Source organism: Schistocerca piceifrons, chromosome 11, assembly GCF_021461385.2.
Source record: "Schistocerca piceifrons isolate TAMUIC-IGC-003096 chromosome 11, iqSchPice1.1, whole genome shotgun sequence".
NCBI lineage: Eukaryota > Metazoa > Arthropoda > Insecta > Orthoptera > Acrididae > Schistocerca > Schistocerca piceifrons.
This window is the reverse complement of record NC_060148.1, coordinates 51,495,587-51,507,955: the sequence shown is the minus strand read 5'-3', so window position 1 is coordinate 51,507,955 and position 12,369 is coordinate 51,495,587. Positions and strand designations below refer to the sequence as shown.

Here is a 12,369-nt window from a genome sequence, read left to right as displayed (position 1 = left end):
ACATGCTTACATGTGGCTGAAATGATATTTAAGATCTTTCGTACTTAGTTAACAGAGACAATAGGTGCTCAATTGGAATCCTGGATGGTAGTCTTAATACAAATGTTTTCGTCACTTAATTTCAAGTTGAAACTTAGTTTCCAAAAGTCATTTATTGCAATAAACTTGAGTTTACAAGCTGCCATCTAATTATAACAGGTTTCGATATTCACATTATCGTGATATTAGTCTGATTGTGGACTCAGTGTTACAAATCAGTTGCTTCAAGTGGGGTCTTGTAATAATCATTTTGTAGCATGAAATGCCCATATCGAAAAGAGATCAGAGGAACTGCAAGACAGTAACATTATGTGGGTGCATTCGTCGTCCCCCTACACTCTGTCAAGGAATATGGCACTTCATCATCATCATCATACAATTTAGGTGGAGTGGAATTCAGGCCGTTTGGATAGTTTTGATGGCGATAGCACCTGAGCTAACGTGTCCAGTAATTCTGTAATTGTTTTGTGCAAGTATTGGGCGTTGTATGTACCTTCTGGCTGCACCTAGATTTGAACTACCTGTTGTATGGGGTTGAGCGACTGCCATGGAAAGCTCGGATGGTACGATTGATTGTTATTAGCTTAGCTTACTGGTAATTCATTTGTATTAACTGCAGCCCTATCCCCAGTGTGGATGGTCCCTCAGCAGTGCTGGCCATAGTGAGCCACCTCCACATCCCCACGAGGACACGCCCAGCCAGCTCACACCCTGCCTCTCTGTATGTGCAGTGCACCAGTCGTTACAGAGCCGAGGACCACCACCACCAGCACCACAACCACAACCAGAACCGCCACCACCACCGCTGCCACCTCTGCCAGCGCACCTCACCAGACACCTGCTGCTGCGCGGCCCACAACTCCTCGACCTGATGAGGCCACTGTCTCTCAAATGCGGTGAGTTCCCTCAAAACACACACACACACACACACACACACACACACACACACACACACACACACACACCATTATATGGTAGGTAAGATATAAACACTGAAAAGCAAAGTGTAAATGCTCAGTCTAGATTTAATGAGGGTCAGCAAAGTGAACTGGGAATAAAATCAAAACATACAATCAGAGGTGGTATCCCCACGACTAGATCATAGTATCATGGGAGAGAGGTTAGTTAAGAATAGGTTGGTAGGAAAAATAGTTATTGTCAACAGTTCAGTGTCTTATTCACCAAGACCAGCAAACCAATGCCAACAATAATTCAGACAGACATTCACTCTGCAGCGGAGTGTGGCCGATATGAAACTTCCTGGCAGATTAAAACTGTCTGCTGGACCGAGACTTAAACTCGGGATCTTTGCCTTTAGTGGGCAAGTGCTCTACCATCTGAGCTACCGAAGCACGAGTCAAGCCCCATCCTCACAGCTTTACTTTTGCCAGTACCTCGGCTCCTACCCTCCAAACTTTACAGAAGCTCTCCTGCGAACCTTGCAGAACTAGCACTCCTGAAAGAAAGGATATTGCGGAGACACGGCCTAGCGACAGCCTGGGGGAGGTTTCCAGAATGAGAGCCGTGCTTGGGTAGCTCAGTTGGTAGAGCAATTGCCCACGAAAGGCGAAGGTCCCGAGTTCGAGTCTCGGTCCGGCACGCAGTTTTAATCTGCCAGGAAGTTTCAATAATTCAGACAATGTCATGCCCAGAAAATTTAGTGATGGGGAGAGTATGAGTGCACTGAATGTGTAAACTGTCAGATGAGATAAATGTCTATTACTTTAGATGTATTGTAATGGCCTAGTAGAGGTCAGACTCATACACACACACATTTATGAGACCATTTTTGGTGCTTGTCAGGAATGAGAGAGGAGAAAGAACCCAGTGATTTGCTATAAAGTTTCTGTTAGTCACAAGAAATATACTCGGCAATCACCAAACAGAAGCAAACGTCAGCAGAGCCTCAGCTTGCCAGGGTGTGGACCACCTTGGTTGCCCCACTGTACTCTGCTGTAACAGCCAGTCTCGGTAACCACAGACATGCAAAGGGGAAACTCTGCCTTCTGTTGACAATGTGCCTGTCTGTCTGAGCAGCAGATTTGCAGTGCCATGAGCTCCCAGAGTCCACAATTACATGCATTCCTATCTCTGTCTTTCCCTACAGTTTTTAACCTCAGCAACCACCTCTAGTTCCACAGCAGTTATTCCCTGATGCCTTCAAATATAACTTACTCTGCTGACCCTTGTACTTGTCACAGTTTTCTTCATATCACACTATCCTCACCTATTCTGAGAGATGTTCGATAGTTCTTCTGTTATGAGTTCACCTAGTTTAAACATCCATCAATAGCACCGCATTTACAATGCTCCGATTCCCCTCTTGTTTTTCCATAATCCACGATTAATTTTTATGCAGTACTATGCTCCAAGCATACATTCAGGTATGTCTAACACAAATTAAGGCCTATCTGTGATATTAGTAACTTTGTTTTGCGAGGAATCTCCTGTTATTCCATGCTACATTACTTCTTATAACAACCGTGCTTTGACCCTCAGTGTAAATTAGCATCAAGTGTACCAGAGTCCCTACAAGTGGTCTACTGTGTGGTCCTTAATTCTGTTAACTTTGCCACCAATGTTATTTCTGCCACACCCCAATACTTTCCTCTTTCTTCCATTCATTAATCCTGATTTGGTACTCATTCAACTGTTTATTACATTCACCAATTCTGGTGATTCAGTTTGACTTTCAGTGAACACAGAAATATCACCAGTGAATTTTATAAATGATATCCTTTTCACTTTCAGTTTTAATTAAATTGCTATAAGTTTCTTCAGTTCCACCAATGTTTCTTCAGTGTTCATCTGAACATTTGTGGAGATTACCTGCATCCTTATCTTTAACCATCTTTAATTCAGAATACCAATTCTTGTTCATTATTGTACATATTCTATGTTACCTGCTGTTCCATATATCTTATATGTACCTTTTAAAAATTTCATGCACTTTCACTGTTTCATGTTGTCAAATGTCATGTAAAGATCTGCAAATCCAATAAAGATCTCTTGATTTTTCTTGAACATCCCTTCTACTATCCCTCGATCCTTTACTCCAAATTCAGTTTTCTCAAACAGATTGTCACCTTCGTCTCCCGTTCTTCTGCATGTTGTTGTTATTTTTTCAATAAGTTCTATTCATGAGCTGTTTAGCTATTGCACTTATAGGTGCTTGGTTGCTTCTGTAGTGCCTGGATGGTGTTTCTCTGGCAGTCTGTTGTTATGACTCCTGTCTCATGGATTACGCAGACAAATGTGAATATTTCGTGATTGCCATTTATTATTGCATTGTCTAGAGCCTCAAAGAAGTTAAAATTCCCATTCCATTCCTGTGTACTTCAGTATCCTATTATTTACACACTGAATTCTCATAACAATTCTCTTAAAATTTAGTTCACGAACTGGTCCAAGCACAGGGGTCACAACCCGGACCACACGCCACTGTTAAGCACTAATGAAGGACTGGATCCCTTACTTCGATTGCACATAATTCATTAAGGTCAATCCAACACATTTATTTCAAATACATAAATGAAGTTACATTTGAATCTGTCTGACATTAAACAGGAATAAAATACAATATTTTTATATGTTTAAACTACAGCATTAAGGAATTCCAAATCTTTCCCCTTTCTAGGCGGAGGCTGAGCCAGAAACACAGAATGCCCCAAAATCACAGTTTTGCTGTGAAATCTTAGACACCCGAAAGCAGTAACAGACAAGGGGTCGGCGCCCACAAATAACATAGGCCAAGAGTCAGGCCGGGAGCACATCCCATGGGAACTTGTTCACACTATGCTCACCACAAACTGTACACATTCCGAGCGAACATCTGCTTGCGATGGCTCCCAGAAGGAGGAAGCAACCAACAGCCCTACGCCGTGCTTCTCACACAGGCACCTCAATTTGTACAAACATATAGGCCAACACCAACTCCGGACTCCTCTCTCACTGTGAGGCTTGGCACAATTTATACAAAATGCCTTCCAGGCAACCAGTAACCGCCGCAGGAGTTTCACTATTCACAAACAGCCCCAGCGTAACAGACATCACACATGTGCTTACGCCCTAGCCACAACTCCGCCAGTCTCACCGGCCACCCCAAACGACTGCCTTTCGCCGTCCCGCGCGCCCCAGCCGAAAATGCAAAGATGCTCATGCCCGGGGACGCGCCAAAGATAAGCCGACTGCTGATGATCTACCAGCGATTATCATAACTGAATTGTGATCTGAGTGCACATCTGTTCCTGGATACACCTTACAATTCAGTACCTGATTCCAGAGTGTGTGTCTGGTTGTGATGTACTCCAGCTGGAAATGTCTTTACCAGCTAAAGCTCTGCCTCCCTCCTTAAGAGCTGAAAATGCTGAGATACCGAAGCAACCGCACAAATGTCACAGAACACAGGGCATAGCCTTGCAGCAAGTCAGCCATCCACGTGTGGTGGAATGGTTCAGGAGCGCTCCTCCAAAGGGAGTGCTTGTAATGGTAACACCGACCACCATAAATGGCAGTCAGTGATTGTATTAAACCTCTCAGAGGAATTTTTGAGAAAGTTGTGACTGTGAGATAGCCTAATGGGAACAGAACAAACAGACCGGGATTCGTTTCCAAAACACCCCAGTGGAGTATAACCAACACTAAAAATTTGAGTGAGGAACAGATGTTCTCCAGCACGAAAGCAAGTCTTATTAATTAAATATTAGTTATGTATTAAAATTAGTCACCAGCCTAATCAGGAATTCTTGTCAAACAATGTTATAAAGCAGAAGGCAGTGCTAAGGCTAACCTAACTTTCCTTGACACACACACACACAAAACTCTTTCTTTATATCTGTTCACATTACAACAGAGAAACGTAGCCTTGCAGATAAATGTAGTACTAATTTGGAAGTCAAACAAATGGCCAATGAGATAGCAAACAGCAGCATATCCCCACAATAACATGTACCTTGAATCAGGGCTTAATTTCAGTCAGAACACGTTCTGGCACCTCCCAGAAACTCCCTTTCTTCTAATTCTCCCTTTTTTTCCCTTTTTTACAGTACAGCACTGGAGATTTGAAATAGTATTAAATCAAAACGTAACTATAATTTTCCGCTGCACCAGAACAAGTGAACGTGACAATGGGTTGCCAACGTGATGTGATGGGCAGGAGGTACTCTCTCTGTGTGTGAGTGTGTGAGTGTGTGAGTGTGTGAGTGAGTGAGTGAGTATCATTCCAGAGTTGTGATTGGTACATATCGCCTTTTGTTTACAACTGCTAACAACCTCAGCGATGTAGTAGCAAGGCAATGTCTCGTGTGTGTCAATGAGAAATAAATAATGTAAGCCGTGTTTGAATGTGAATGTCTTTATAATTTGCTTTCATGAAATCATTTCATTCCATTTGCAATTTATGTCACAGCTAAAAATCAAAAGTGCGTATGGAACAGACACGACTAAAAGTTGGCAGTCTTTCGATCCGATACATCCCTTTGTCCACGGCACTCTTGACCATTGTCTTTATCTGCCCGCACCCTTGTTAGAACATGGTTGACACTATACAGTAGAGAGGAGCTCCCACAGGGGGCAAATTTGAACTCCCAATGCAGAACGGACATGTATATATTTGACCCATAAGTCTGTCTGTCTGTCTGTCTGTCTGTCTGCCCCAACATAGTTCTCAAACGAAAGTTCCAATTTTAAAGCCGTTTTTTTACTTGACAGCTGGTTTAATCAGGACGGTTCTTAGATATATTTCTGAAAGTCTGTTCAGCCATTTAAATGTCATGAGCTATATGAAGTAAAAATGTTTTCCGCCAGCATGCTCTCTTGAAATACATTATGTAGTCCATAAGAATTACATCACATTATGTGGTACCAAACTGTAGAGCTCAAAAAGATGTACCTAAATAAAAGATTAAGGTTGAAGAATAATTATGATTTTTGTCTTCTGAAATCACCTGTTTCAGCACCCACAAAGCAGAAAAAGTGTGAGTGTGACTCAACTGTGAAAGACAAACATATGCTCTTGCTGACTTTTCGTGGTTCTTTTTGAGGTCTACAATTCATTAAAAAATCAAATGATTTTCCTCTAATAGTTTATGCAGCGTACTGTAAGAGAGCACGAAGGCAGCTGACTTTTTTGTGACTTGACTTACAATTATAGCCACAGCTTATTTCTTGTGCTGCCTAAAGTAGCGAAATATATACTAATAGATAGTAAATGAATATGTCTGTGAGTTAAAGAAAGAAACATGTAAATCCCATAAGTGGTTCTCACGTTACAATTGCCTATCTGTATGTCTGTTTGTGAATTCAGTCTTTGTAGTCTACGATTCAGACAGGTCGTGTCTACGGCTTTTTCAGTTTGAATCAGTTTACCTTGTTAGCCATTGCTGCCTCACAGAGAAGCCAACAGACAATCCAACAGGCACTTTAGGAATTGAAGTTCAACGATATTACTCAGTCACTCTATGTAGGTCAATCGCTTGCAGTTCAGTTGTTGTTCTGCTCAGAACCGACAGCATTGTTTCGGTTTGTTTGTAGTGTTTATTTACACATTGTGACTGAGTGGACAGGAGAGTTTAATAGTAATGTATATCTCTACAAATATTAGTGACTTCTTTAAACCTAAAAGACAAAACATTAGTGAGAGCAATGAAAACCACAGTTTAGATGTAGAATCCATGACATCAGCTGTGGCTGGAGAAGACGATGCAAACAACAAAGCAGACAATCCTTCTCCTATGTCATTGTAACAAAATGAAAATTTCTATAAGTTGGTGGATATGGATACAGACAAAACATCTATAGACAGTATTGATAATTGTAATGATGATGAAAAGCCAGATTGTCGGTCTGTCAAACAATGTACAGATTATAAAGCTAAAACCCCATGGTTAATTATTAAAAAAAGGCCAAGTTTGTAGAAATGTATCTACACTAGGTAAAGGAACAAGAAGTTGTTACTGTGCGTGTTTTTGGACAGCTTATAAGCAAGCAAAGTTAGACTGTTTTATGAGTTTGAGTCAGAAATTGATCTCCAAATTAAAAATGGTTTGGATATGGGCCGAATACTATGTTCAAATGTTGCTTGATCTAATATAGTGATTCATATTTCTGACCAGATGACATCAGATCTAATAAATAATTTAATAAAAAGTGACTCCAAATTTTCACTTCTTTTGGATAAAGCCCCTTCTCTTTCACACAAAAAAGCTTTGATTGTATAGTTCAGAACATTGTTAAAAGGGAAAACACCATGACAATTTCTTTGAAACTTTTTGAGCTAAATGACACAACAGCATCTGATATCTTGAAAGAACTTTTAAAGCAGTTAGAATCACTAGGACTAGGCTGTGAGTTTTTGAAAGACCATTTAATCGCTTTGACTTGCAATGGAGCTTCTGTCATGTTAGGAAAAAAGTCTGACCTTGCAAAGCTGATGTTTCGAAACTTATTCATCTGGCATTGTTTGAATCATCGTTCAGAACTCACCATGCACGACATGATAGAAGAAGTGGTGGGAATTAATCACTTTAAAATATTCATGGATAAAGTTAGAAATATCTTCAGCTGCTCTCTGAAAAACAGCAGTGAGCTGGCAGTTGCTGCTAAAGGTTTGGAGCAAGAAATTTAAAAATTGGTCATGTGTTTTGACACTCGTTGGGTGGCCTCCAGTTTATTGGCAGTAAAAGCTGTGTGGAAAGATTGCAGGGCTCTGTACAGTCATTTTTTAGAAGTATCAGAGGACACGAAACGAGATTCAAAACAACGGTCTACTTACAAAGGGCTTTGTAATACATTGTCATCTACATCTTTCATCTCCAACCTAGCTGTAATGTCTGATGCCTTAGAAGAGTTGGCCGATCTATCCCTACAGCTTCAAAGATCAAGTGTTAACCTTGTTCAAGCTCACAACGACATTACACTTTTATTAAAAGTTTTTGAAAGTCTGGTTGATGCAATGGGACAACATGCAAATGTAGCTAACATTGCACTGGAAAATATGAACTTTCAATGTGTTAAACTTTCTCAAAGAAGAAATATTTCTAAGATTCCTGATAAACAGTTTTATCGCAGCTTGGCAAATAATTTGTCATCCAGGTTGCTATCAACAGTGAATGCATCTGAAAGCTACGATGAAGTTATGAATTACGTGAAGGCCATTCACCTGAAATTCTGGCCTACAAACATATCGATCACTTACGGAGAAAATGAGATTTATCGAAAGTGTGAAAGATTTAAGATTAATAGCCCTCTGAAATAATGAAGGACTTGAGGGAGTACAAACGGGGTCTGAAACCAGTACTAAGCGGAGAAATGCCAACTGTTCTTGTACAGCCACCAATGTTCAAAAATTTTGTATCAATAATAAACAGCATTGCAGTGTCGATTGCAGAGTGTGAACGTGGCATTTCTGCAATGAACTTAATTATGACACCACTGAGATCTTCACTCTACATCAGCACTGTTTGTAGTTCATTACGCATCAGACTTCTGGGACCATCTGTAGCTTGATATGAAAATGGGTGTCTTGGATGGCAAAGGGATATCATTCTGCACTTGCTACACAGTCAAAAGCATGAAGTGATAGTGTATAATGAGGATAATTCTGTATTATGGAAATGTTTTTCTTAATCCATCTCCATTGATTGTGTTTGAAATAATTTCACAGTGCTTACTTTTTCTTCCTTTATTTGAGCCACTGAGTATGAACTTAGTTGAAACTAGGAGTTCAGTTATTAATACATCCTAAAAAGGTACTTTTTAACAATAAATACACAATGTATATTCTGTATAAACTGACTGGTCATATGCCACTGACTTTTGTCAGGATAACAGATGTTTGTCATTTTAAGTTAATACGCTATGTTGAAAGTGTAATAAAATTTAAAGGGAAATATTTAAACAAAGTTGTATACCCTTAGGTCAAAGATATATACTGCATGTTGACAGGACTTATTTTATGAGTGAAGGGAAATTAAATTCATATTTCAAACTACAAAACTGTAATCTCAAAATTAATGCTCAGTACAATTTATTATTAATGTGATATTCTTGATTTGGAATCATCTGTAATTTTATCATAAATGAGTTAACAGATCAATACTCAATCTGACCGATTCAGTTTATTGGTCATTAGCGGTTTAATTGTTGAACGGCAAATAGACCTAAAAATCTACTGAGATGTGGGATTCTTGAAGTTTTGAACTGCTGCTTGAAACAGTGTAACATCTTCGTGCAGCCCGCTGAAGTAAAATTGTTTAAATAATGGTTTAATGTACAAACCAATTTTTTTATATACACAGTATGTTATTGGAAATGAAAAAGTAATTTTAACAGAGCTGTAATGGAACTCAAGAAGCTTTGACATTTTTGTAAAATATTCGCCAAAGATGGATGATTGTTATAAGTGTGACTTTGACTGAAATTGTAGACTTCACTGTGAAGCTGATTTTAATATAAGTGCATGTTTATTTTTGTAATAATTCTCTCTCAATGCCAAATGCGTTGATTGCTTTTCCTACAAGATATATTCTACATGTAAAACATTTTTCGGTCAGATTGCAGAAAATGTGTTCACATTTATAATAACAGGTCCCTTTTGATTGTTTGTGGTTTAATAAATAAATATTCAGTTTGCAGCGGCTACTCATGAAATATGTTTTTCTCAGTTAAGACACTATGGACTTATGGAAAAGAACAAATCTGTCATCTCTATGACGAGTTTATCATTTCCTGATTATTATAACATAAAGAACACTTGCCCACGAAAGGCAAAGGTCCCGAGTTCGAGTCTCAGTCCGGCACACAGTTTTAATCTGCCAGGAAGTTTCATATCAGCGCATACTCCACTGCAGAGTGGAAATTTCATTCTGGGAACAATAGTGGTTTTTCAGTTCAATTTTTACACGTTGAGTCTCATGTTAATTAAATGGTAAAGACCTTTCCCTTTGGCTAGTAACATAGGAACTACTTAATTATTTTACAAGTGCAAAAGTTAAGTCATAGATATTTCTTAATCTATTAGTTACATTTTACATTCAGAAGGGAATTTATTTATTACCTGTATAAGTAAAACTTGTGCTTTCTTTTTCACTCACTATCATGAAAGTTTCAAGTGACAAAATCTGACTGAAGAACATTACATATAGTCTTTCCCCATGGCAGTGTAACATGATGTGGGGAGGAGAGGAGGAAGATTATGGCAGCCTCAGGGCGAGGAAGGGGGAAAGGGAATGTTTTAACTTTATCTTGCATTGTTATCAACTCAGGCGCGACGCAATGATCGGCTGCTATGGTACAAAATGCTCACAGAATTAACGTTGCGTGAAGACGTGGGAAATCGAAATTGTACTAGACCCAGATGGAGCAGGAATATCTCAGTCATTAACTGCTAAATGCCTTGTTGATAAATACTGAACACACGTTCATAGAGCAGCTACAAAAAACTGTTTGAACGTTGTGGCTGGCAGCATTTGAAAACGTGATGTCGTGAGTATGACTTGGTGCCAATACATGTGAAGCAGAACTATGGAGCAAAGTGACACTGGTACGGCAGATGGTGGCACCTTGTGGTGTTATGTTTTTGATTATAAGATATTATGGTTTAAAAACCTGAATTTCAGAACTGTATTTAAGAAAGAATTTCTCATTGTAAGTCTTATCACAAGTCTCTCTCTGTGGCCAGTGGGGAGTGGTAAAAGGGGGTGCCTTACGGCACCTAAAAGTTTAAAAGTTAAGCCCTGCCTTGAATGAACTAGATGCAGCAGTTAATAGAACCAGTCACCAACACACATGAAACTAATAGCAATACTAAACAGGGCAGAGCATGAAATGATTGATTTAAATCAGGAGGTCTATTAAGATCATACCATATAACATCATTGCTAGTACACGGTCTCTATACCTTTACGTTACCCAGCTTGCATTTAAGTAGCTAATGCAGTAAATATTTCTTTATTGAGCCCAGTTTGAAGCACTTAAACAGAATGCAAATCTAACTACATTGGCTGTGGAGGGACCTTTGCTTTGTTTCATTAACTAACTAGTTTAGTACATGAGGGCCTTAGTTTCATGGTTTGAACAGCCATGCTCATTAACAAATGTTCACAAGTGTGTATGGAAAATGGTGAGTATTCTCATCAATAATTATTCATTAAGTGAAGCACAACAAACTATAACTCTTCAAATAACAAATGTGCTTTGAAAAGTAGTCTTTTAACCTTCTCAATATATAGTTGGGTGGGCAAATGCCAACACCATTAAATTCAAGTTCAAACACCTTCTCATGGAATGAACAGTAATAAAACTTTGTAATTCTGATCAAAGTGCATAAATGCAACAATTAATAATCTTTTTCAGTTCTAATCAGTATTATTATTCTTTTAACTAACAACTTTACTATTTTTGGACAGCTTTTAAGTAAGGCAAAGTATTTAAGAAAATTAGTGGAGATCGATTTAAAAATGCACTGGAAGTGGTGTATTTCTCAAATTATTAAACTGAACTTGAAACACAATAACTCCACACATTAGAAAGCAATCCCAACTATTTTTACGGCTGCTTAATAGTCTTTTCATAATAAATTAGCACACTCGGAATTAAATTCACTAGGATAGGATTCTCAAGGTTTGTGATTTGGGATAATCACAGGTGTAATATAGAGATTTTAGCAACACCACGATTGTTATTAAAATCAACCAAATTTCACAAATACCTAGTTCATTTACAGTGCCAAATATAAACAATTTGGTGGAAAGCTGGTGTCACTGGTGGCCTGATTTGCAGTGGCTGTTAATATGGCAGTGATGTAGTCATGGCAGTACTGTTGGCCTTGCCCTGTTATAGATCTTCTGAATTATATTTTTGCAGGGCCGAAAACAATGCCATGATAATGGTATCACCAAATGCAGCATCCGAGGTCCATATATAACACTCTTAAGTTCCTCTGCCTCAACACTCCAAGAATATGAACTACAATGTTCCGCTACTGCTAGCGAGATATTAACCACAGCACTGGTCAGGCCTCATTCCTTACCCGTTGCAAAGGACACATTTCAGCTTGCGCTAACCACTCCTTTTCCTTTCCGCCAGGCTACTTCCGTAGCTGTAGGGCTTCCCCACATCTTTTACATTCAACCCTGCGTTCCCTAACTATGGACCAAGTCATTTACAGTACATTATATAACAATCATTCCAGTAGTTATTTACATTCATAAGCATAAATTGAACATTGTTCAAAAAGTTAACATAACTGAAATATGTATACATTGTCAAAGACTTTCCGTGACAGGCAAAACACTCTACATATGACAGATACAGCACTCTACATAAGCAACT

General features: G+C 39.0%; 1 protein-coding gene across 1 annotated transcript in view; it reads left to right on the top strand.

Annotated features, from left to right (window-relative positions):
* The window catches only part of LOC124720159, an 85,455-nt gene that overhangs the window by 53,693 nt on the left and 19,393 nt on the right, over positions 1-12,369 (top strand). Inside the window, exon 3 of the mRNA XM_047245467.1 lies at positions 771-935. Within this exon, the coding sequence (XP_047101423.1) occupies positions 771-935 (165 nt within the window). The remainder of the gene's footprint in view (positions 1-770; positions 936-12,369) is intronic.